General features: G+C 40.4%; 1 protein-coding gene across 2 annotated transcripts; it reads right to left on the bottom strand.

Moving 5' to 3' along the window:
* Positions 1–201: 201 nt before the first annotated feature.
* LOC121529423 (myosin heavy chain, fast skeletal muscle-like) lies at positions 202–12,444 on the bottom strand. Of its 2 annotated transcripts, none has more exons than XM_041817260.1 (39): positions 12,238–12,444; positions 11,914–12,057; positions 11,670–11,826; positions 11,559–11,586; positions 11,365–11,470; positions 11,188–11,280; positions 11,042–11,105; positions 10,840–10,938; positions 10,655–10,758; positions 10,429–10,567; positions 9,596–9,714; positions 9,353–9,502; positions 9,095–9,265; positions 8,704–9,010; positions 8,507–8,592; positions 8,330–8,417; positions 8,084–8,201; positions 7,875–7,998; positions 7,650–7,786; positions 6,808–7,063; positions 6,438–6,680; positions 6,173–6,349; positions 5,924–6,069; positions 5,747–5,837; positions 5,261–5,650; positions 5,030–5,156; positions 4,688–4,806; positions 4,034–4,230; positions 3,759–3,942; positions 3,514–3,679; positions 3,297–3,421; positions 2,829–3,137; positions 2,165–2,368; positions 1,958–2,083; positions 1,674–1,844; positions 1,461–1,565; positions 571–666; positions 352–483; positions 202–222 (listed from the first exon to the last, which is right to left on the bottom strand). In XM_041817260.1, exons 1-39 carry the CDS (start codon positions 12,442–12,444, stop codon positions 202–204), a joined length of 5,826 nt encoding a protein of 1,941 aa, XP_041673194.1. The 2 variants fall into 2 exon arrangements, with proteins under 2 accessions (XP_041673194.1, XP_041673195.1); XM_041817261.1 differs by having other exon boundaries at positions 11,914–12,059; positions 12,243–12,444.
* Positions 12,445–12,757: the final 313 nt, after the last annotated feature.

The raw sequence follows: 12,757 nt of genomic DNA, 5'->3' as shown, positions 1-12,757 counted from the left end.
TGCAGCTATCATATGTTACAATTGAGTATGTGGTGGTCATATGCATACACTGTTAAACACAGTTTCATGAAACCATAGGAGAAATGAAAAGAACACAACACCTTACACATATTTATAATTTATTGGAGATTTACAGAAGGACATCCTCAGCAACTCATATTTTATGAGCTCACTTTAAACATCTCTGCTGGATCTTGTCCTTTATTCAGCAGAGTCACTTCCCTAAAAACAAAGAGATAATGACAGTTAAACTTACACATCTATCAATGAAAGAGGATAGTGAAGATTAAGGGAAATTAAAAATCTAGTTTAGATTTCAATATTTAAATGAAAGTGCAGTGAAAGGATTACCTTGCCAACATCACGGCTCTTGGCTCTCATCTTGTTGACCTGAGACTCAGCAATGTCAGCACGCTCCTGAGCCTCCTCCAGCTCATGCTGAACCTTTCTCAGCCTGGACATGTGAGTGTTGGCCTGTTCCTCCTGGGAAAGGCAAAGAGATTTTATCAATATATTTGTTTAAAGTTAATCTGTTTTCGGTCAAATGTTTTGTCAAGGTAGTAGACTTACAGCCTCTTCAGCCTGCCTCTTGTAAGCTTTGACTTTGAGCTGCAGCTTGTCCACAAGATCTTGAAGTCTGGTCACATTCTTCTTGTCCTCTTCAGTCTGTGAGGATAGTAAATGATTAAGCACAGTGTCAGAGATTTATGGGCAACACTTTATTTGAAGTTTTATTCATGAGACTGACATTATGATGTCATAATCACGACATGACACCTGTTATTAACATGAATAGGGCTTCATGAATGTTTCCATTAAGTGTCAATTGCTAAATTAGGACACCTTTACCGCAAATGCCAAGTTATCATGATTATGCCTTCCAAAAAAATGTCCACTTTGCAATAAGGTGTCATAATTTAGCGAATGACACTTAATGACACTTAATGGCAACATTCATGAAGCCCTATTCATGTTAATGACAGGTGTCATGTCATGATTATGACAGCATAATTTCAGTCTTATGAATAAAACTTCAAATAAAGTGCTATCGATTTACGCTTACTTATGAAGTATGACAGGCAGATAGATACATTTAAACTCTTTTAAATTGGTTTTGCTCCAGTTTGAATATACTTTGTGACAGATAAAACTCCATAAATGTACAGACATCAACATTTTAGTCATGGTCTGCATTGCATTGTGGCTAGAGATAGACTTTATAATGATTGAAAGACTAAAAATAGTTTTTTGACTTTTGTCTTATCATTCATATAAAATGCATCTTGTATGGTTCTTTTCCCAAAACCTTTAAAACCCCTGTGTTGGTGGAGAAAAATACTAAAAGTGTTGCACTAAAATACACAGAAGACTTAAAGTAAAATCATTAGTACAGATAAGAAAATCATCTCAGCTATGTATTACATACTTCTAATGGTCCTTTTGATTAGAATCAAATTTACCTGATAGGTGAGCTCCTTCACTCTCCTCTCATATTTGCGGACTCCTTTCACAGCATCAGCGCCACGTCTCTGCTCAGCTTCAATCTCAGTTTCCAGTTCACGCACCTTAGATATGGGCATTGATAATTCATCAAAAAAATGTGTAAACATGTTCAGTTTAGTTTCAGTAAGTATGATGAATATTGTAAAACTAGCGCTAAATGCATTGCATACCCTAGACTCCAGTTTCTGGAGCTGCTTCTTGCCGCCCTTCATGGCGAGGTTCTCAGCCTCATCCAGACGATGCTGCAGGTCCTTGACTGTGACCTCCAGGTTTTTCTTCATCCTCTCCAGGTGAGCACTGGTGTCCTGCTCCTTCTTCAGCTCCTCAGCCATCATGGCAGCCTAAAGTTAAAGAAAAAGAAACTCTTATTTCCCAGTGTATATGTTATCCAATGTTTCCTGTGCATTAAAGTATGCTATTACATGACATGGGTACGTTAGAGATGGAAGCTTACATCAGTGATAGCCTTCTTGGCTTTGTCCTCAGCATTTCTTGCTTCCTGAACAGCATCATCCACCTCACCCTGGACCTGGACAAGGTCAGACTCCAGCTTCTTCTTGGTGTTCAGAAGGCTGGTGTTCTGAAAGTTAAAGAACAGTAATGTTAATATGATTTAACATATATTTTCAGATCCTGAGTTGTGAGTAAGAAGGAAAGAGACCTGAGAGTGGAGCAGTCCAACACGCTCACTGGCATCAACCAGCTCCTGCTCAGCCACTTTACGTCCTCTCTCTGTCTGCTCCAGAGCAGCTCTCAGCTCCTCAATCTCAGCCAGCAGGAGGCCGTTTCTGCGCTCCACCATGGCAAACTGCTCCTTCATGTCTTCCTGTCCTCTGAGAGCATCATCAAGGTGCAGTTGGGCATCCTGACAACATAAGTAACAAAACTCTGATCATGGCTTTCTCTCCCTGGAAATTTTTTTAAACACTCCACTCTGTTAAACAAAGTCATGGTTTTGTGTTTCCAGTATATTTTTGTCACTTCCTTGTTTATTTTTTTTTCCTACCCTTGTTTCTGTGTTTTGAGATCCTGCCACTCATGTTGCTGAATCATGTGTCAACCTCCCCTTGGCTGCCTGCACCTGCTGATCTGTGTATTTAATCTCAGTGCTTTCTCCCTAGTGTTGCTAGTGCATGGTGTTCTCCTGATTTAACATTGCTCTGGCGTTTTCATTGTTTGATCTCTTTTGTGGTTTGCTTTTCAGTGTATTGTACCTTTTGGACTGATTAAATAACCTGCCTATTTGCCTGCCGTCTACAAGTCTCACTTTTTAATCCATTCTGTTATACTGTGCCCATTTTCTTTTGGTACTTCACAGAACTCACCTTGAGTTGTCCCTGGACATTTCTCAGTTGTTTCTGTGCCTCAGCAGCCTGCCTGTTGGCATGGCTCAGCTGAATCTCCATCTCATTCAGATCTCCCTCCATCTTCTTCTTGACTCTCAGGGCATCATTCCTGCTCCTGACTTCAGAGTCCAGGGTGCTCTGCATGGAGTCAGTCACCCTCTGGCTGTTCCTCTTGATCTGTTCCATCTCTTCATCTTTCTCTGCGAGCTTCCTGTCAACCTCACCCTTGATCTGGTTGAGCTCAAGCTGAACACGGAGAATCTTGGACTCTTCATGCTCCAGTGTGCCCTGAAAGAAAAATAAGTCAAGTATTGCTAAGGACCAAAACCACTAATGTTATTAATCAAAACAAGGAATATTTAAATTTTGTTGAATTACAAAAAATGCATAGAGCACTGTTAAATGAACGTCTGCAATCAAAAATAGTAGACATAGATTAGGAAGTACCTCTGCTTCCTCAAGTGCAGTCTGAATTTCAGCCTTCTCACTTTCCACAGCCTTCTTGGCTTTCTCCAGCTCATGGATGCTCTTTCCAGTCTCTCCAATCTGTTCTGTCAGATCTGAGATCTCCTCTAGAAATTGAAGAAAAATCTCCATTATTATATATTTGTTAACCATTTTTATGGTTATCATTGTGCTTAAATACAGATAGCATTTAGCATACGCTGCAGGTTCTTGTTCTCTCTCTTCATGGTCTCCAGCTGATCCAGAGCCTCTTCATAAGAGTTCTTCATCTTAAACAGTTCAGTGCTGAGAGAGCGAGCCTCTTTCTGAGCTCCCTCCAGCTCTGCCTGGCCCTCCTCGTATTTCTGTTTCCATTCTGCCAGGACCTTGAATCATACAAATGACCAAAATGTGTATACATGTTGAAATAGATTTTTGTGGCACTCTTAATTTTTTTTCTGTTACCTTATCAAAGTTCCTCTGCTTCTTGTCAAGATTGGCAGCCAGAGCATTGGCTCTCTCCACATCAATCATGAGGTCCTCCACCTCACCCTGCAGCCTCTGCTTGGTCTTCTCCAGAGAGGCACACTTGGAGTTCACAGCCTCGATGGATTCCTCTGCCTCCTGCAGACGCTGGGCAAGCTTTTTCCTGCAATGTAGAAGTTTTAGTTTTTGCTGAATGGATTGGTTGAAAAAACATCACATTCAATTCCCAGACTATTGTAAGAAAGGAGACATACTTTGCTTCTTCCAGCTCCTCAGTGCGCTGGATGGCATCAGTCTCATATTTGGATCTCCACTGAGCCACCTCGCTGTTGGCCTTTGACATTCCTCTCTGCAGCTCAGCCTTGGCCTCCTGCTCCTCCTCAAACTGCTCTCTGAGCAGATCACAGTCATGGCGGGCCGACTGAACAGCATGGGCGAGGGCGTTCTTGGCCTAGGTATTTATCAGAATGAACATGGTCTAAGTCTAATCTGTGAACTAACTTAAGTGAGAGGGTACACATTTACACAACATTCTAACAGTGATGGCAGAGGTTGTAGGTTGAAGAGGCCAATTCCCATTTCTACACAAAGACATGTTGTAGTATCTAAGGATTAAACAGATTGCATCCCAGTTGACTGATCCACAGCCACCACCAAATAAACACATAAAAATCAAACCACTTTTTTAAAAGCTATACATTTTTTTCAGTTCATGTAATGAAAAAAGTTAATTTTCTTCACATGACCGACAAAAACATCTAAATATATACGTTTCCTCTTCTATGTATTTATTTGATGTTGCAATCAATTGCCATGCCAGTGAACTCTGGTCAGCAACATTATTCTAGACATTTTCATATATCACAGTATTCATTTTAAAGTGAATGGAACAAAATTAGCTCAGGTACCTTCACTTCCTCCTCAATGTGTCTCTTCAGCTCCTCAATCTGCTGAGTGTAAGCCTGTTTACCTCTGGTCAGCTGGGAAATAAGAGCATCTTTCTCCTCAAGCTGTCGAGTAAACTCACCTGAAACAATAAAGCAATAGTGCATGTTTGAAGAGCCAAATGTCAAAATAAAAGTCAGTTTGCTCTAAAAAATTGTACATCAAAATATGTAATGGGATCAATAAAATTCACGTTTACCAGTAGAAAATATTATGTATTCATTTAATCACAAAAAACAATCAGAATTGAGAGCCACTGAAATACTCCAGTGAACACAGAAAAGTAAAAGTATGCAGCTACACACCATTCTCTGTTTGCAGTCTTGCCCTCTGTGCACTCAGATCATTTAACTGGCGAACGTTCTCATCATTTTTGGACTTGATTTCACTTAGTTGGTCCTCAAGTGTTCGGCACATTTTCTCCAGATTTGCCTGTTGTTATTATGCAAATGAAATGACTTCAATGCAGCGAGAGTAGTTCTTAAAGTTTAGAAATCTTGTATTTAGTGATCACACATTTGCATAAACTTCCACACCTTGGCTTTGGCAACAGACTCCATGTTGCTGGAGAGGTCATCAATCTCCATCTTGTACTCGCTCTTCTCCTTCTCCAGCTTCTGCTTGACACGCTGGAGGTTGTCAATCTGCTCTCCCAGCTCTGCAACACTGTCAGCCTGCTTCTTGCGGAGAGCTGCTGCAGTAGCTTCATGCTGCAGGGTGGACTCCTCAAGATCACGGCGCAGCTTCTGGAACTCAGCCTCACGCTTCTTGTTCATCTCAATCTGAGCAGCTGTTGCTCCACCAGCTTCCTCAAGCCTCTCACTGATCTCCTCAAGCTCCCTGGACAGGTCAGCTCTCTGCTTCTCAACCTTAGCACGAGCAGCCCTCTCAGCCTCAATCTCCTCTTCCAGCTCCTCAATGCGAGCCTAGATTGGGACATTGGAAATATCAAGGAGGCTTACTGAGAGGATGAAAATCTCATTCATAATGTTATGGGTCTGCTATTTAAATCAAAAGTGTACCTGGAGCTCCTTGATCTTTTTCTGAAGCTGAGCACCAAGAGACTGTTCATCCTCAATCTTGCTGAGAAGCTGGCTGGTCTCAAAGTCTTTCCTTCACATTTGAAACATCAATTATTGATGAACTGTTTTTGCACATGAAAATAGAATTTTTGTCAATAACAATTTGATCTCACTTACTTTTTGAGCTTTTCCTCAGACTGTTGCTTGTCATTCTCCAGATCCATTATGGATTCCTGGGCCAGCTTCAGATCTCCCTCAAGCTTTCTCTTTGCTCTCTCAAGGTCCATGCGGAGTTTCTTCTCTTGCTCCAAGGATCCCTCAAGCTGTCAGATGACAGTTAATGTCAGGATTTTTGACAAAAGAGCAGCAATTTCTCGAAGCATTCAAGTCATAATGGAAAAAAAGAAACAAAACGTATTTTCTCACATCATCCACTTGCTGTTCCAGCTTTGTCTTGGCCTTGGTCAGAGTATTGACTTTGTCTTCCTCTGCCTGGAGGTCATCCAGAGTTTGCTGATGGGCCTCTTGGAGGGCTTTCTTCTCCTTTGTTAACTTGGCAATAGTCTCATCTTGAGATGCCATCTCCTCTGTCAGATTTTTCACCTTAATTGGGAGACAGCATGTTGCGTCATTTATAATTTCCTATATGTACACATTTACACATCAATAGAATTCTCTAAGTAGAAAGGACCTTGTTTTCTGTGGCATGTTTCTCCTTCTCCACTTTGGCCAAGGTGAGCTCCAAGTCATCAATGTCCTTCTTCAGTTCAGAGCATTCATCCTCCAGTTTCCTCTTCTTGGCAGTCAGCTCAGCATTCATTTCCTCTTCATCCTCCAGTCTCTCAGTTGTCTCTTTGAGTTTGGCCTCAAGCTGGATCTTGCTCTTAATGAGCCCCTCACACCTTTCCTCAGCATCAGAGAGATTCTCACTTTCCTACAGTTTGAATGAAAATCATTTTGATAAAATATTACAATTTCATAAAGGATTGCTTTTAAAAAGAACTTCAAAATGAGGATGTAATGTATAGCAATATTTGCTTGTGCTTTTTCATTCAACTCACAGCTGCCACTTGCAGTTGCAAGTCATTCTTCTCCTGCAGCAGGGCAACCATCTTCTCCTCCAGTTCTTTCTTCTTGGCAAGGGCAGTGGACAGGTCTGTTTGCATCTTGCCATAGTTCTCTTTCATCTGAGCAAGCTCCTTCTCAGTCTCAGCACTCTTCAGGAGAGGCTTGATCTTGAAGTAAAGATGCATCCATGGCCAATTTTTGACATTCATGAATGAACGAATGTTGTACTGGATTGTGAAGATTGCATCTCTGATAAAATAAAAGCAAGAAGAGTTAAAATCATGCACTTTGAATGTGTTCACATGTAAATCCATACTTTGAATCTAATAGACAATTTAGTATACTGAATCACAATCATACCTGCTCCATATTGTCTTAACAATGTCAGCAATAAACAACAATAAATCTTTACCTCTAACTCTCCCCCTACCCTTTGATTCCAAGAGCATCCTTGCCATTCAGAACAGAGGTACAACGGATAGTGGTGAAATAGGACAATGCTTCAAGTTCCTGATATATCACTAGAAACAACAGTTGTCAGATGTTATTCACAAAGAAACTGCTTGACTACTCCAAAATTCAGTCAGTGATCTATTCCAATTAGCAGAGCTTTCTAGGGGATCTCCTCTGGAAAATCTCAGTTTAAAAGGCCATGGACCCCTAACACTTTACCCTGACCCTCAAATACAACCAGAATCAGGATGCTTTAACCCTAGATTATTGGGTTCCTCCAGGATACCCTACGTTTTACATGTTCACGTCCAAGCGAATGCCTAAGTGGTAGGGTCAAGTGGTGTGTTGAAGTCAAATTGAAAATTCTCTATTTTAATCGTACCTCCTCTCCATCATCTTGACAAACTCTTTCCTCATTAAGTATCCCCTGCAGAGAGCCTGAGTCATGGTCACCAGCTCAGCCAGTTTCTCGTCTCTCATCTCCTCCAGGGTACCCAGCAGACCAGCTTTGAAGAACACCTATATTGTTGTAAAAACAGAAATAAATCTTCAGCAACTTCTCACATAGCAAAACTTCTACATGGTAATTAAGTCATTGATAAGGTACCTTTGTGTGTCCAAACTTGTACTGAGTGTGGTCCACATCAATGGAGCCCAGCAGCTTCTCTGAAGCCTTCTTGTTGTCAATGAACTGTCCCTCAGGGATGACACTGGCATTCAATACTTTGTATCTACAAGACAACAGGACATTGTTACTTGAGTAAACTGCAATTCTTTGTCCTATCTGGACTTGAATTACATCCACTGAAGACTCACCTCTGCTTAAAGTCACCGTAGAGGATTCTGCTGGGGAAGCCTTTTCTGCAGATTCTGATGCCTTCCAGCACGCCATTACACCTCAGCTGGTGGATGACCAAGAAGTTCTCCATAAGACCTGCACATTGTACAATTAGAGTAAAAAAATACAAGTTGCTGTTTTTTCAAATGAACAAAGAAGAAAGTCTTCTTTTGTAACAAAAGATATATATATTCTTCTGAAGAATATTATTTCAAATGCCAAACCTGGGGTCTTAGATTCATTAGGAATCAGGCATCGGACAAAGTGAGGATGGGTGCTCCTCAAGTTGGTCATCAACTTGCCCAAGTTCTCCTGGAGGGCCAAATCAATTATTTTTTTTAGTATCAAATGCAACAAAGTCATTCTAATTCATTCATACAATGTTTTAAGCTTAATCATACCCTGAACAGAGCGGACACAGTCTGGAAGGAACCACCCTTCTTCTTTCCACCACCACCCTTCTTGCCGCCACCACCACCAGCAGCATCTGTTTGAACAAAAACACAATGACAGAAATATATATTTTCAAGCTCATTTTTAAAGAAAGCCAAAAGCTACACATAAACTGTACTGCCTTATGAGAGTAGAAGCTCTTTACCCTCGGCTGAAGCATGGGTGGCATAAAGCATGGACAGAAGTTTGTTGGAAGACTTCTGGTAGAGCTGAACCACAGAATCATTCAGTGGGTCCTTGTTCTTATCCAGCCAGCCAGTGATGTTGTAGTCCACTGTACCAGCATAATGGACCAGAGAGAAGTGAGCCTCAGCCTTGCCCTTTGCGGGTTTAGGCTTCTCAAAGGCCTTGGACTTGCCAAGATGCTGGTCATGCAGCTTGTTCTTGAAAGAAGTGTCAGTAGCCTTGGGGAACATGCACTCCTCTTCAAGGATGGAGAAGATGCCCATTGGCTGAGAAGATTTTACATTTTTTATGAAAAAAGTGAACATTTGCACATGAATTCAAAATGCTTGAGTGCCAAAGAACTTGCTTACCTTCTCAATAAGCTCAATGCAAGCAGCCAAGTCCATACCGAAGTCAATGAACTCCCAGTCAATGCCCTCTTTCTTGTACTCCTCTTGCTCCAGCACAAACATGTGGTGGTTGAAAAACTGTTGCAGTTTCTCATTGGTGAAGTTGATGCACAGTTGCTCCAAGCTGTTGAACTGAAGTCAGTTTGGAAACATGATCAGTTCCAGAGTGAAACCCCTGCTGTACATGCTGTAAGTGTGATATTTTTGCAAAGTACTCACATCAAAGATCTCAAAACCAGCAATGTCCAAGACTCCAATGAAGAATGATCTTGGCTGCTTTGTGTCCAGCATCTCATTGATACGGACGACCATCCACAAGAACATTTTCTCATAGCAAGACTTGCATAGAGCACTGACTGCATTGTTTACCTAAAAATAAAGATATATTTTTTTAGATATTTTCCAATAATATTGTGCTTGTGTCTTTTTCCCAGCAAAAAAAAAAAAAATCTGCTTATTTACCTGTGGGACGGTCTGACCTTTGGTCACCATCTCATTTCCAACCTTGACTCTTGGGTAGCACAGAGCTTTGAGCATGTCAGCTGAGTTCAGGCCCATGAGGTAGGCGATTTTATCAGCCACTGATCATTACAAAAAGTAAAAAAGATTTAATTTGTAAAAGAGATGCAAGCTACAAGCTACAGGCAATGTTAACACCATGTAGCAAGAATGTTAACATGAACATTAGTAATGGATTGTAAAGCTCTGCTAAAAATGAAGCATGAACTGTTCATAGGATGATTGTTGGCAGTATGAGGCTGCTTGTCTAAGAGTTATTCCATGAAAATTTTTTTTTTTTTTTTAGCTAAATAGGCTATTATGTTGCAGCTACAGCTTGTTGCTGTTTTTTCTCTATATATAGACAATTAGTTCACTAGAAATACTTGATCATTACACTATAGGCACTATAGGCTGTTTCCTTTACGTGGTAAATGATTAGCATCTTTATTAATGCACCTTTAATTCTAGAAAAGAGAAATGCCATCTTTAATGCATCATTCAACTACCAATCTCATATTCAAACAGCTGGTGTACTATGAGATTGGCAATATCCCGGTACCTACGTTCTGTTAATCAATCTCATTTGCAACAAAAGACGAAACCCATGTAACTAAACAATACTTTTCAAGTAGTTATGTCTCCCCGAAGTTATTTATTTTTTGAAAAGGTTTGATGACTTCCTTTAATATATTCCGAAATGCTTATGTGCTTTTCATTCTACTTTGTGTCACCCTTGGGATTATAGCACCAAGAGATTTGCAATATAATGTGACATTGCCCTTTATTGTATTTACCCTCAGTGCCATCGGGTTCAGCCTGCTCCTCGCGCTGCTTCTGCTTGAATTTCATGTTGCCATGATGCATCACAGCACCAGTCAGCTTGTAGATGGCAACCTTTTCCTCACCACTAAAGCCCAGGATGTCAATGGCCGTCTGCAATTCAAAGAAAGTAAAACCTTTAAGACGTTAAGTTATTTTAAGTATTTATCCACTGGTGATCTAAAAATATTATCATCTTACATCAGTTGCAATGAACTCCTCCACATCATTGATGCTCTTGACTGTGATTTCACCCTGACTGATCATTGGGTAGTCATAGGGGTTGGTGGTGATCAAAAGTGCCTCTGGAAGAATTAGAGGAAATGTACAAGTTGAGAATCCCCTCTTACTTTTCTCAAATTATCTTCACATGTGTCATAACTCACCCAACAGCTCAGGCTTGTGGCCCGTCATGAGCTGATAGAAGATATGGTAGCTCCTCTCAGCAGACAGCTGGAAAGTTACACGAGATTTCTCCAGCAGATCTTTAAAGTACAGGGAAGAAATGAAGAATTAATAATGATGGATTTTTTTAATGGAATTTGTGCAGTGCTTATGGTTAAAAAGGCTGCCAATCACAATACTCACAAGTTTCAATATCAGCTGAGGCCAACTTGCCAGTAGAGCCAAAGTGGATTCTGATGAATTTACCCTAAAGATTAACCAGAAAAAGTCAGCCTAAAGCTTAATTACAGAAAAATGTTATAGATATGTGGATCTGAGGGAATACATACAAAGCGAGAGGAGTTGTCATTCCTCACAGTCTTGGCATTACCATAGGCCTCTAGTAGAGGATTAGCTGCAATGATTTGATCCTCCAGTGAACCCTACACAGAGACATTTTAAGGCTGTATAAGTTCATTCATCGTTATTTACCAGTCGAGAAAATTTTGACTCGACACAATAACTACCTGCATTTTTCCACTCTCTTGTTTCTTAGCTCCAGCCACTGCAATTGTTGCAAAGTACTGGATGACACGCTTGGTGTTGACAGTCTTTCCTGCACCGGACTCTCCACTTGGGAATCAAAACATAACTTTACTTATTTTTACAGGAAGTCATGAAATTTCTAAAGAAATGTACTGACAAGATGTGTTACACTTACGTAATAAGGATAGACTGGTTCTCACGATCTGAAATTTGAGATTACAAACTAAACTTGTGAAATGTGTTTTTCTCTTCAGCTCAATTCATCCTTATGTGGATTTCAACTTACCAGTGAGCATGAACTGATAGGCATTGTCAGAGATGGAGAAAATGTGAGGTGGAGCCTCAATTCTCTTCTTGCCTCTGTATGCACCAACAACCTGAGCATCATACACAGGAAGCCACTTGTATGGATTCACGACGACGCAGAACAACCCAGAGTAGGTCTGTAGGACAAAAGGAATTAGAATCATCAGAGCTAAGGTACATGGTTTACAGAAATTGGAAAACACATTTATTAGATCTTATCTTACGTAGATCATCCATGATGCAAAACGCTCTTTGAGGTTATACAGCACAGCAGGCTCATTGAGGTGAGTCATCATAGCCATGTCTTCAATTTTATCAAACTTGGGAGGGTTCATAGGATGGATGTCATCTTCTTTTACAGTGACAGTCTGTATAAAATATACAGGAAAGAAAAATACAGTTAAATAGAATCAAGACAGTCATATTTTCTTTAAAATCTGTTCAAATTTTTCTCTTTCTTTATGACTGAGGAATATGCACAGGACAAGAACATATTACCCTCTTTCATAGTGTATGTAGGCTATAAGAATAGTTTAGTATTACCTTACCTTATTTCCTATCAGTGTCTCAACCGTGGCTTTGCCACCTTCTCGTTTAATGAGTTTTCCCTTGACATACATATCATCAGCATCAACCACAAAATAGGCAGTTTTGGCATCGAATGGAGCACTCTGTGCCTCAATCCTCTCCTTCTCTGGTTTCCGGAGGTAGATGGCGGCGGCCCCGTAGGCCTCCATCTCTGCGTCAGTGCTCATGATGGCACCTTAAATGACTGAAAATAAAGAGAAATGGCACATAGACATTTTTCCTGGTTATTGTTTTGCTATTTGTTAACTTGCTTTTCGTAGAAAGGTGAGATGTGTTTTTGATGTTTGGTTATCACAAGATATAAAGAATACCTTTGCTGCTCCCAACAGAAGATGGTAAACAGTCAGGTCTGTTCTTTTGATCCTATCAATAGATTATCAAGGATGAGTCCACAGTTCTTTGAAATTCGTTGTCATAAAGTATTTACTTGCATTGCTTTTGTACCATTCATGCAGAAGAAAGGAAGGAAAGAAACAGTTA

This window comes from Cheilinus undulatus, linkage group 21 (genome assembly GCF_018320785.1).
Source record: "Cheilinus undulatus linkage group 21, ASM1832078v1, whole genome shotgun sequence".
Classification (NCBI taxonomy): Eukaryota; Metazoa; Chordata; class Actinopteri; order Labriformes; family Labridae; genus Cheilinus; species Cheilinus undulatus.
Note: the sequence above shows the minus strand (reverse complement) of the source record. Positions and strands in the feature narration are given on the sequence as shown.